Consider the following 12,744-nt stretch of genomic DNA (forward strand, 5'->3'; position numbering starts at 1 on the left):
GTGGCTAAATTTCATTTGGAGTTAAAAAAATGAAGGCATTTGAACTCATTCATCACAATCTCTGTGGCTTTAGGATGCTCTGAGAAACTGTTGAGAATGAAGCGATTTATAATTCCAGACCCCTTAATGATACCATCTGGAAAGTACAGCAATAAGAAAGGGGAAGGAAAGTCACAAAAATGAATGAGAAAGGTAATGGAGGAGTTGTTGGCCAGTGAGGTGTAGCTTTGGTGAAAGCTTTAAGAAATACGCATGTCAGATAAATTGAGACCCATAAAAAGTAAAACGTCCTATCTGGCCTGCCTGCCTTTCTTTTCAGGGAGAAGCTCTAACAGAAATAAAAGGAGCTCATTTGGTTACTGAGGTTCAATTCCAAGCTAACGATTTCAGGGACGGAGGTACGGAGGTGGCGGAGGAGTTGGGAACTGAATCCCGGGTCTGCTTTAGGATTTGCTAACATGTGGATTTATGGGTCCATTAGAGCAGAGTGTCTTTTGCAAGTAAGTGCCTTTCCTTTCCTGGGGCTGCCACTGGTTAGCACCGATGGAGCAAATATTGACTATTTTGATAGCGAACGTGGAGTAGTTGGTGTTTGAGAACATCTGCGTGGAATCCAGGGAGATGATTAGGCGAGGTGGCAGGAAGAATGCTCGGGAATTGTGCTCGAGGTGCAGTAACAGACAGGAGTCAGGAGCAGCTGGCTCCACTTCACAGGTGTGCTGGCTGCAAACTCCTGCCTGTGATGTTAATGTGGGGGTGATGGGAGCCTGGGCTTCTCTGCTGTGCCAGCGTACACGTTCCCTTCTGCCTGCCCCACCTTTTCACCCTCGCCTGATGCAACCGTGGGGAAGGGGGCTGCTGCCCTGAAGGGCCTCTGTCCCCTGACCTTGGCCCTGTCTTTTTGGGCAGTGTCCCCACAGAGGGCGCTGCAGTTAGTCGGATTGCCTCTGACATCCCGAGAAGCCTTGGACACATCAGGGACCTGTGGGCCCGCTCAGGTCCAGTGCCCTGTTCCCCTTAGTCCCCATCAAGGGCCTCCATCTGTATGCTGGGATTCTGCCTCAGTTTCCAGGCTACACCTCTGTTTGCTTCTGCCGCTGACCCTGGTGAAAAGCAGGGCAGAATGAAAACTTAAGGAGCGGAAACATCACCAATCCTTGGAAGCCCCTGTGTGCTTCTCACCAGGGCAGCCCTCTTCCTTCCACCAGATACGATCCCTATCCTCAGTATTTTGTCCATCATTTCTTTGCTTCATGTATTGTTTATATATTGATCTCCAAATACTAGAGTGTTTAGCTTTGTGAGTTTTTCAATTTAATATAAATGGAACTATAGTGTATTTACTTTTCAGTGATTAGCTTGTTTCACACTTCATTGAAAAAAATTTTTTTTTTCTCATTGCATTTTCCCACTTCTGTTGTTTGGAGAACAACAGAACAACAATGCCTATCTTTTAGTGGTTAATTCAGATGATTTAACATGCATACTTAATATATTATAAAGTTAATATATATCTTTACCCTCTTCCTAAACAAACAGATTTTTTAAACTCCAAGCACCCTTCTCTCAACTGATAAGATGTTGTCCAGTATTATAGTTCTATCTTATTCAAACCCTCAAATTACCCATTATTATTATTGTTTTGTAAGTCAATATATATTTTTATTTTTATTTTTTTCACAAGGACATGATTTTAAGTTACTTATATTAAGATGCAATGTCTGCTAAATTATAAAAATTGCTTTAAAATATATTGACTTAATTGTGCTCATTTCCTTTTCTTTATGTATTGACATTTTTCAAATACTGCATATTAAAATAAATTCAAAACATGATCATTACAACATGTGGTAAATAACTTCATATCTACCTAACATTGTTCTCATTCAAATTTTAAACTAATGCTTAGCGTATTAAACTTTATTGATGAAAATACTACATTCACATATTTCATAAAACCAAAGCTAGAAGGGCCTTAGAAAATAATCACACTTGCATGAAATGCTGACAAATAATTTACATATAGTTTCTATACAGCATTCTGTTCATACCATGTATAATCTTGACTTTACCAATTATAATTATAGATACAATAATGTTGAACTTACAATTTTAATGTAAGTCAACATATATTTTTAAGTTGACCTACAGTAGCCATGCTCATCATTCCTTCTAGCATCTCAGATTCTCTGTCTAGGATTATATTTCTTCTAATTGAAGTATATCCTCTAGAATTTTCTTAGTAGTCAAATCTCAAATTTTTTTTTCTGAAGATGTCTTTATTTTTCCCTTCACCTTGAAAGAGTTTCATTAAACACCACTATTTTTTTCTCTGCACTCTGAAGATATTATCTCATTGTCCTCTGGCTTCTATTGTTGCAACGGAGAAGTCAACCATCAGTTTAATTTTTTATTCTTTGCAGGTAATCTGCCTTTTCTCTCTGGTTGACAAAATGAGACATTGAGTAGCTTTGTGCCATTTCACTGTTATGTGTCTTTGACTAATTCTCAGCATTCACTCTTGAAATATTCCCTCCTCTTCATTCTCCTCTCTCTTTTTTGGGATTCAGCTTATACATGTGTTAGACCTTTCATTTCATTCTCCATGTCTCTTAACCTCCTGAGACGTAGATTAAACTTATGTCACATTTATATAAATGTCCCATGGTTGTGTCATTCTTGGTCTTCACTGTGACGCTTCACTCACTTACCCCTTCTTCTCTCCTTTCACCTCATTGTCACTCCTTTCTGCTCACCTAGCATCTACCCAGCCTTCAAGGTGCACTTCCCATCCCCCTTCATTGCCTCTATAAATCCTGCCCTGACTTCTACAGGCCTCATTAATTTCCTCCTTCTTGTGTCTTTCACAGCACTTGCTGTCCTCTGCATGAGATAACTTGGTGTAGAGCAAAGAGCACTGGACTTGGAGTCCGAGGACTTGAGTTCAAATTCTGGCTCCACCACTTAATAGCTCTGTGACCTTGGGTAAGTCACTTCTCTTGCTGACCTTCAGTGTCCTCAGCTATGAACTGACGATGGTAGGGTTGTTAGGAAGGCTAAATGAGATGAGGGCCACTGAGTCCCCAGATACTGCCCAGTGCTGGCTTTGATAGAAGGCTTCTCATGTGACCCTTGGTGTATCCTTTTGCCTTTCTGCTTCAAAACAGAAAATGCTTCTGGTAGACTAGTGGCTTGGGAGCTGGATACCAATGTCACAACTGTGGAAATGGAGCTGTGAAGCAACACTTAGGTGAAAAAGCCCTCAGTGAGTTGAAGTCCCTGGCTTGTATGACTCCAATCCATACCTTTCAATCCATTTTCCACCCTTGAACATTCTCACATTCTTCTGTTTAGGAAAGATCAGTAGCTCCCCATTGCCCTCAGAATTAAGTCCATAATCCTTTTTAATGGTATGGAGAGCACCTTGGGGCCTGACCCTTGCCAGCCTCTACACATCATGCCACTGCCCAGGTCCTACTTTAAAAAAAAAAAATTAATTAATCAATTTTTGGCTGTGCTGCACAGCTTGCGGGATCTTAGTTCCCCAACCAGGGATTGAACCGGTGCCCTCAGCAGTGAAAGTGCAGAGACCTAACCACTGGACTGCCAGGGAACTCCCCCCAGCTCCTACTTTAGCCCTCCCTCCAGCCACAAAGAATCGTGTGCTCATTCCTTTTGCAAACTGCCCTCCTTTCCTTGCCTCTGTGTTTTAACCTTTCTGTTTTCAGTGTAACTGGCGCTTCCACCCCTGGGCTCCAGGGCTGGGTGGGTCGCCTCCCTGAGCCCACGCCCTATAGCCTTTATCACCACTGGTTACAGCGAGCACCACCCCTCCCCCGCCCGCCCTTAAAAAAATTCTGCTAATCTTGATTTCAGTCCAGAATCAGAGATTCTTGAAGGCAGGAATTGTTTCTCATTTAATACTGACTCCCAGGTGCCCAGCATGGAACCTGGTTCCTAGAGAGTTCTTGATGAATATTTATTGAAGGGAGGAAGGAAAAAGGAAGAAAGGAAGGAAGGAAGGAGAGAAAGTGTTTCTGGAAAAACTACATTTCCTATTGTCTGGGGGTGAGAATTGGCTCAGAAAGAACGTGTAGCTGCATACTCCAATAATCATTCCAGAGCAACTTACTCTGGAACATCGTCTGGTAAGGCCATCTCCCTCAGCAGAAGACCCTAGTCATTAGCAGAGTTAGAAAGTTTCCATGATCCCAGTGGTGAGCTCACTCCCCAGCCAGAAGTGGTGAGGTGAGGCCCTCCCCTCTTTCCTTGGCCAGGAGGTTGTAGAGTATTTCAGAGGGGACGTGGGATGGGATGGGATATGATTAATGCTAATTCCTAGTACACTTGGCTTCGAGGTGATCCAGAAGAGAGAGAGCGATGGAGAGCAGAGTGAACGGGGCAGGAAAACGTAACGGCCTCACTCACCATCACCCTACACGGCCCTCAGCCACCAATTAATTCTCTTAGGAGTCAGGTTTTCTGTGAAATTCTTTGCCATCCTGAACTATGAGGCTGTATCACCTTTGGTCTTGGGCCAAATTACAATTCTGATTCCCAGGTAGGTATCAAAGACGAGGCAGGGTTCACAGATGCTTACTATTTGAGATACCTGGAGAGTCTCCCAGGAATATCCCAGGCTGGGGCCCAGGGACCCAAGTGGTCCCCTTCAGAGGAAGTCAACTTCAGCAGCCTCTGTTTGAGAGGACTATGTGTGCGGGGTGTGGGCAGCACAGCTTGGCAGTACTGTGACCATTGCTGCTACCAGCTCAAGGTAACATCCAACACTAGCATGTGTGTAGTGTATTCAGTGTATCCAGTGCAAATGAGTTACATTGTATCGGGTAGTCATTATGTTCTCAGGCACATTCACATGTGTGATAAGCACACTCATGCCTTTACGTAATGAGTTCTCAAACAACTGTATGATGTAGGTGTTATAATCAGCACCACTTAATAGATGAGGTCACTGAACTGGGTTTCAGAGGGGCTTAAGTGACCTGCCCAAGGCCACCTATTGATCAAGTCCTTGAGCTGTGATTTTAGTCCATGTGCATGATCACTGCTCCAAACAAGCCCCCAACATTCCAGGCACTTGGAATACAAAGATAAGATTTCTGTGTCTGTTCAGGTCTTCCAGAAGCAGAAGTCCAAGAGCTTTACTGGAGGAAATGTCTGTGAAGGATAAAGGGGAGACAGAGCAGGACAGATGGGGAGAGTCTTCTGAACATGGTACAGGTCTGACACCGGTGAAGGAACAGAGGGAAGGAAGGACAGCTTATTGGGAGGAAGAGCCTGATACGGGAGTGCAGCTCAGAGAACATCTTGGTTGTTCTGATGGGAAGCTCTGGAGGAAAGACTGCTTGCTAGAGGAGTCCCACGTTGGGTAGGCATGGCAGCTCTGGTACCCCCTGGGCTCCGTCATAGTACCCCTTGTCCGAGTCAGGCACACAGTACCCCCTGTGCACAGTGGATCCTGAAGGACCAGCAGCTGGAGGCTGTCAGCTCACCAGCACTGCTGCTCCTTGAAGCAGGGTCCCTCTGTAAGGGAGGCTGAGCAGAACACTCCCACGGCCATCACAGGCTCTGTCCTTGAGCTATTCCCAGCCACTTACTAATATACCATAGAGTTTGGACAGAAGATTATAAAAGTCCAAAGGTGGGACGTTCTAGCAGCCTCCTGGGATAAAAATGATTTCCTGATGAGGTTAAGCAACTTGGACACTGAATAAAGGGAAGCCAAGGGGGCTAGTTTGGGGGAGAACGGATTGAAATACAGAAAACTGAGCTTAGCCATTTTGGCCCAGAGAGGCAACTTTTTCTAGTTCAACCACCCAGAGGGACATCTTTTTCTAACCCACACAAAGGTGGAGTGTAGGTGACCAGCAGCCTGTGATTCGTGGGAGAAAAGAGGAATCCTTCAATGAGGATTCAGGGTCAGCTGGGACAAATCGGGCATTCAGAGCCTGGTGTCCGTTGTTCCTGAGCCAGACTCTGCCAGACGGAGGTCAGTGGGAAGCCCTTCAAGGGTTTTAGATGGCAGAGATGCATGGCATTGTCATTTTGGGGTTACTGGTCACTTTTGCATATTAAAAAGTCAAGTCATATTTAAGTTTGTTCAGTCTCCCGCCCATTGTAACACTCCCCTCCTCTCCAACTCCCAAGTCTAGGCTGGGCTTCAGCTTGAGGTACTTGGAGTTGGGACAAGTGACATCTTCTGGTCCTCCTTCCTCGCAGCCCTTGGCTCAGTCCCTGTTTCCCTTTACTTACCTCCGTGCCCTAGACACCTTTAGGGTCTAGGTCCTCTGGTATTGGGCCAGGGAGGTGGGTGAGGGACAGTGCTGAGTCTTCTGACAAATCCTGGGCATGCCCTTTCGGTTGGTCCTCTTTTGGCTGTCCCTGCTTCTCTGGCTGAACCCACCAAGGCCATCCAAGGAGCATCCTCCCTCCTGCATGGTATGTATGTGTGATTCTTCGGGCACCCTGTGGTGGGAGTGCTTCCCACCCTCTTCTCTCCTTCTCTCTCCCTGGTTTTCTGCTTATACAGCCTGGTTGGGGAGCGGGTGGCTGGCTTGACTGCCTCTTGATAAGTCCTGGGCAAGGAGGAAAGAGGTGGCCCCCATTTGTGTTGGCTGTCTTAAAAGGGGGACATGTGACAGTGTGGTTGCTTCTGTGTCCTCTGCTTTGGGCACAAGGAAGTCCTGCCACACCTCCTGTTAAGTAGGAAAGATATGGGAAGGGAATGTCCCTACAGTGAAGCATGGCAATGGCACCAGGGGTGCAGTGGGGGGAAGTCACAGCGTGCAGTGCCTTCAGGGTCATGGTGATGAGCAGCCCATCTACTTTCTACCCTCTGCTATGTGACTGGCAATAAATAATCCCCTGAATGAATGTAGATGGTAAACAAGTGGGTGTGTAAGAGGACATTGTGTTGCAATTTACCTTTCCCCCAAATAACAGATGAGAGCTGGAGCCCACATTTCTATAGCTCTTCTGTTTATGAAATTATTTTCAATTCTTGGTCTCACTTGACAGTCGTAATGCGCCCTTGAAGTAGGTAGGTTAAGATTGTCACTTAAATGTCAAAGGACACTGGGGAAGTTGAGGGCTTGGCTGAAGGTCCCATGCGCAGGTGAGGGCAGAGGTGGGCGGGTCATCTAGGTCTCCTGACTCCCCCTCCTTTTCCCACCGCTGCCCCCTCTAGAGCCTGACCTACCAGACCCATGGCCTCTCGTTCACTCCCTAGAGGAGAATGGCTCCTGAAGAGCCTTTTGGGGGATTGACCCTGATGTACAAACACCTCCAAGGCCAGACCTGACTCTCCTACTGTGGTGAAACCACATTGTGTAGGACAGCAGAACCTGAGAACGTTTTGTTCTTTGAGCTGAAGTGGAGCTTAATTATGTGCCCCTATTAAGAAACTGTTTGCCTGGTGTCCACAGGTAGACAGAGGAAGTCTTTTTACTTCTTAAGAGGAAATACTGTTTTCAGGTGCTCACCCATGGGTACCAAAGAGATAACTGAGGCAGTAATCATAAGTCATTCTGGTCTGGTCATTAAAGCAGTCCTCTTAAGGCTCTCCACAGGGCAATTCTTGTTGACTTGTATTTGTAATCGATAGATGCTATAATTCCAGCTCATTACTAATTCTTTGCTTACCCAATTTTACCCAATTAATCCAAATTAGTGTGGCTTAATTTGGGGGAAAGCGTGCTAAATTGGGGTCCAAGTATCAACTCTGCCCCCAGGCTCACTGCTAGTTGCTCTGGGCCAAGGTGTCTCCTCAGTAGAATAAGTCAAGTGCTGGACAGCTCCTGAGGCCCCTCCCTTCTCTAGACCTTTGACCAAGGCTGAGGGGCAGGAATGATCTGGGGAGGGTAGCTGGCTGGGGAAGGGGTTGCAGAATCTGCTGATTTTTTTTTTCTTTTTCTTTTTTAAAAAAAAAACAGGAATTATCAGCCGAGAAGATGCCGAAGATCTCCTTGAGAATATGACTGAGGGTGCATTTCTGGTCCGGGTCAGTGAGAAAATCTGGGGTTACACCCTCTCCTACCGCCTGCAGAAAGGGTTCAAGCATTTTCTTGTGGATGCCTCTGGGGATTTTTACAGCTTCTTGGGCGTGGACCCCAATCGCCATGCAACGCTCACGGATCTCATTGATTTCCACAAGGTATCCCTCTTAGGGGTGCTGATGGGGGTGGGCAGGGAGAGGCAGGCTGTGGGCATTCTAAGAGGTGGGGATGGAGAGTGAGCAAGTAGCCCCAGAAGGTCCTTAGGGTCACAGGGATCTAGACCATGCTGGTAGAAGAGACAAGAGGTTGTCTAGACCAGGCTCTGGGGCCACTGCTCTTCTCTGGCTGACCCTCTACTCATGTGGGCACCTCCAACCCCCGTCTCCAAGCCGCTTCTCACCTTGAGTACCTGAGCACTGCCTACTGTCCACACTTAGGGGCTGGTTGACCTGCCTTCTGTCCCAGCCCATGTCTCACCCCCAGCTTTTTCCAGGGTGTCCCTCTTGAGGACATTCTAGGTAGGCCTTCAACAGCTTCGTCAAGTTAGCTGAAGCTGGGCAGGCAACACTGTGGTTAGAGAAGCTTTTCAGTTACAATGCCTCTTGTTCCAACTATAGCTTTGCCACTTAGTGTGTGTATGACCTCAGGCAGCTTCCTTAGTCTCACTGAGCTTTAGTTTGCTGACCGGGCAAATGGATGTAAATAATACTTAACTCAGATCCTGTGAGTGTTAAGTGGGGGGATGCACATAACAGCGCCCTGTAACTGTGAAGTGGTAGGCATGTTCTTGTTTCCCACAACTCTTTTTGTTATTTGTTCCCCTGTCGTGGACCTCACATTGTGAAAGATGTTTTCTTCCCAACGATGTATATAAAAAGAAACAACTTTTGTGTTAACGTGGCTGTTGGCATTAGTAGTAACTGGGAGAAAGTCAGAGGTGAAGCTCAGTGACCTGGAAGGGTGGGGCTCAGGATTCCTGGAGACAGAGCTCTGGCAGCTCAGGGGTCCCCCATCTCCCTGAGCTTTGCAGGCATAGAAATGTTCACAGAATTACTTGACCGCCTCACTGGGCGTTTGCTATAATAGAGACTCCTGGATTTGTATTACTTTTTCTTCATGGATGTCCCCAAGGCTCTAGGGCAGCTCTTAACTTGAACTTATAAGTAAAGCACATAGAAAACCACCCAATTACAAATACCTAGATGCTGGGAGGAGAGGACTGCTCAGAAAACTAGGCTAACCAGGATCAAGGCAGATTTCTACTTGCATCAGGAAGAGCCTTCTAACAACTACAGGAAAGAGGAAGGAGTGGTGTGTGGATATTGGCACCTTCTCTGTGTCGATCACTGTGCCTGTTACTCTCATCCATGTTCTCATTTAATCTTCACCATGGCTCTGGGAGGGAGGCATGTTAGTCCCATTTCATAGATCAGGAAACCAAGGTCAGGGAGTTTGAGTAACTTGTCTAAGTTTTCATGGCTGGTACCAGCTAGATCCACGAGATAAGCCCCAGGCTGTCTGCGTCTAAAGCTTATTCTTGTTCCTCTAAGCCACGTTGTGTGCTCTCTCTGTCCAATACAAGCGGCTTTGAGCAGTGATGATCTCCTTGTCCCTGGAAGGGTGAATGTCCGTCTCTCAGAGATGCTATGGACAGGTTCCTGCATAGGAAGGCTAGACCAGATGTCTTTGGAGGTCTTTACCCTCTCCCAAATGTAGGGTCTGAGGCTGGCAACTGAGTTTCTAACACTAAAGAGAGATCTTGTCTATGCCCCTGTGTAGATCTGGTGGTCAGCTTTTATAAATTAACATTTTAATTACACAATTAATTTATGATTACATTCTAAGAAAAATCAAATACAGTACAAAGCGAAAGTCTTGTTCATTTCAAACCCCCATTTTTATCCTCCATCTTGAATTACCAGTCTGCTGTATCCCTATCCGGGTATTTCCTGGGCATTAATGTAGAAATTTATGTACATGAATTTTTTTGTTATGTATATAACAAAATGTATGTCCATAGTTTTATTATTTTTCACACAAATTGGATAATCCTTTACCAAGAGCTTAGCAATTGGATTTTTAAAAATTTGCTTAATATATCACAGAATGTATTTTTTGAAAGCATGGTCCCTGAAATCGGGCTGCCAAGTTTTAAATCCCAGCTTCATTACTGTGTGTGACTTTGGGCAACTATTCAAATTTGGGACCTTAGTTTCCTCCTCAGTAAGGTAGGTTTAAGAATAGTACTCACCTCTCAGGGTCACTGGGAGGTTTCAATAAGATATCACTATGTAAAGCACTAAAACAATATACCTGATATTTGTAAACTATCAGGACATGCTGGCTGTTATTGAAATACGTCTATGGGATCTTTTCATGTCCATGCATGCACCGCATCCTTGGTATGGATGTATCTTACAGTTTCGTTCTCCATCCTCCTCTTGCTTGTCACTTATGTAGCTTCCAGGTTTTCGTGATCACAAACAGTGCTGCAGAGACTTGCCTGCATGTGTCACTTTGGGCACATGTGCAAGTCTTTCTCTAGGATGGATCCCTCAAACTGGAATTGCTGGATAGAAGACTAAGCACATTTTATTTTGAAAAGATCTGCCAGATTGCCCTCCAGAAATGTAGCGCCAATTCATGCTTCTTCCAAAACTATATGAGGCTGTTTCCCCACACTGCTGCCAATACTGGGGATTATCAGTCATTTTAATTTTTTCCCATAAGATGGGCAGTGTATCTCACTGTTGTTTAGCTTATATTCCTCTGATTACCACTGATGCTGAGGATTTTTTCATATGTTTAATGGCCACTTGGATTTCTTCTGCGAATTGTCTGTTAATGTCTTTCATCCATTTTTCTACTTAGATGTCTCTTTCTTGTTGATGTGTCAATTCTTCTGGCGACTAAATTGCTTTTTAGTTACATCCATTCTGCTCTCCAGGTCTCCTACTGAAAAAATTTTTTTAACTTAAATGGGCATCCCTTTCATTTCCAGGTTTTTTAACTGGTTCTTTTATTTTACAATAGTCCATTCTTGTTTCATGGATGATTTATCTTCTTATTCCAGTGAGGAGATTAATACGCATCTCTTAAAGACTCTGTTTGTTTTATAAACCTGATATTTTCTTGGGAGTCATTTCGATTGTTGAGTTTGGCATCTTTCTTTTATGGTTATGATCTTCCTTAAATGTTTATAAATTTGGGGCTTTGAGGGGATCTTTGAACTTTGAAATCCCTGTTTATTCATCTGTGGATATAGTCCCTGTTTCCCAAATCCAGTCTGTTCATGAAATGAGGGACGGAATTGACAGTGAGTAGCTCATCTTTGGGCGTGGAGATGTCTGAACTAGTTGGATCTCTTTGGTTTCCCGAGGAACTGCGTGCCTCTCCTCACTTCCTGACCTGCCTGAGGCAAAGACCTCTGCTACCTGGAGTTCCAGCCTGTCCCACTGACACTTGTTCCTGCCCCTGCCCCACATTCACTCCTCTGACAATCTCATCCTGTATTGCCTTTGGTTTTCAAGTATTCTCCAACATTTTTGCTCTGTTGGTGGTCCTCCTTATTTTCCCATGCTTTTATGGATTTATTTCTTTTTAAAAGCAAAATTTTCCCTGCCATTTCTATAAATTTGAATGCAGAGGAGGCAGATACATATTCTTAGTCTTTCTATCTTGAACTGACCTCTCTCTGGTGGACCTTTATTTCCTTTCTTTGATTATAAGTGAATTTTCCTTTTTTTTTCCTTATAGGAGGAGATTATCACTGTTTCAGGGGGAGAGTTGCTGCAGGAACCCTGTGGACAGAGGGACAGCCCACCAGACTACCATCTGTTGTTTGAATGATATTTTTCCCCCTTCTCAGTTGGACTCCATGGGGCATCCTATTTTTGAACTCAAGAACTTCCCAGCTCAAATTCTTATGGCCTTCTGGAAGATCCACCACCATCCAGAGGGACAAGTAGATTAGTATATTTCAAGGAATATGAAATATATGGTGTATGTGCTGCTGGTTCCTGACCCAGTGCCCAGGACAGAAATTGCTAATAGCTGGTGCAACTCTTTCCTGAAAAATTTAGATACAACCTCAGAAGATGAAGCCTTTTTGTCATGGCTGCCCTAAACTGAATTCCTAGAATACAAGGATCATGTTTTAATTATACAAATAATTCCAGTGCCGAACTCTGAATTTAACATATGGTAGACATTCAATAAATGTTTGTTGAATGACTGCACTTCTTCTGAACGTTTTCCAACACTCATCAGCAACGATTTCTAGTAAGTTATTTTCTATTTGTCACTGTTTATAAAGTCATGGAGATTAGAGAAGAAATATTGTAAAGGATTTATATGGAAGGCATATATACTGTGTTTTAAATGATATTCATTGTCACTCTCATTGATATTATCATTGGAACTACCTAAGGCTTCTGAGCCCCAGCTTCAGAAGAGATGACTGATACTGCCCTGCCTTCGTATTTCCCTCTTCTTCTGCCATCCCACCTCTGTCTTGGAATCATATCTTGGCCCTGGTTTTGCAATATTGAGGCAGTAGTTTCATGTATTCCTACAGATATGCTTAAGCCCCAGGGGGAATTATAAATTCAAGGATGGCTTGTAGACATCTGATAAGGCCTTTGCTTTCTAGGATGTGGTCCTGTTTATGCAGGTAACTCAAATGATTACCTCTGCCTTCCTACTTCTTTTGATTTTGATTCTACTGTCCATT

General features: G+C 44.5%; 1 protein-coding gene across 3 annotated transcripts in view; it reads left to right on the forward strand.

Moving 5' to 3' along the window:
* SH2D4B (SH2 domain containing 4B) overlaps positions 1-12,310 on the forward strand; it is a gene marked incomplete at its 5' end in the record, with an annotated part of 75,366 nt that extends 63,056 nt beyond the window's left edge. For 2 of the 3 annotated variants that reach the window (XM_079705407.1, XM_079705408.1), the window contains 2 exons: positions 7,950-8,170; positions 11,769-12,310. In XM_079705407.1, the coding sequence (XP_079561533.1) occupies positions 7,950-8,170; positions 11,769-11,861 (314 nt within the window). In that variant the 3' untranslated portion in view covers positions 11,862-12,310. The remainder of the gene's footprint in view (positions 1-7,949; positions 8,171-11,768) is intronic. The other variant, XM_079705409.1, reaches the window with a different exon arrangement.
* Between the last annotated feature and the right edge of the window lie 434 nt (positions 12,311-12,744).

Source organism: Hyperoodon ampullatus, assembly GCF_949752795.1.
Source record: "Hyperoodon ampullatus genome assembly, chromosome: 1".
Lineage (NCBI taxonomy): Eukaryota > Metazoa > Chordata > Mammalia > Artiodactyla > Ziphiidae > Hyperoodon > Hyperoodon ampullatus.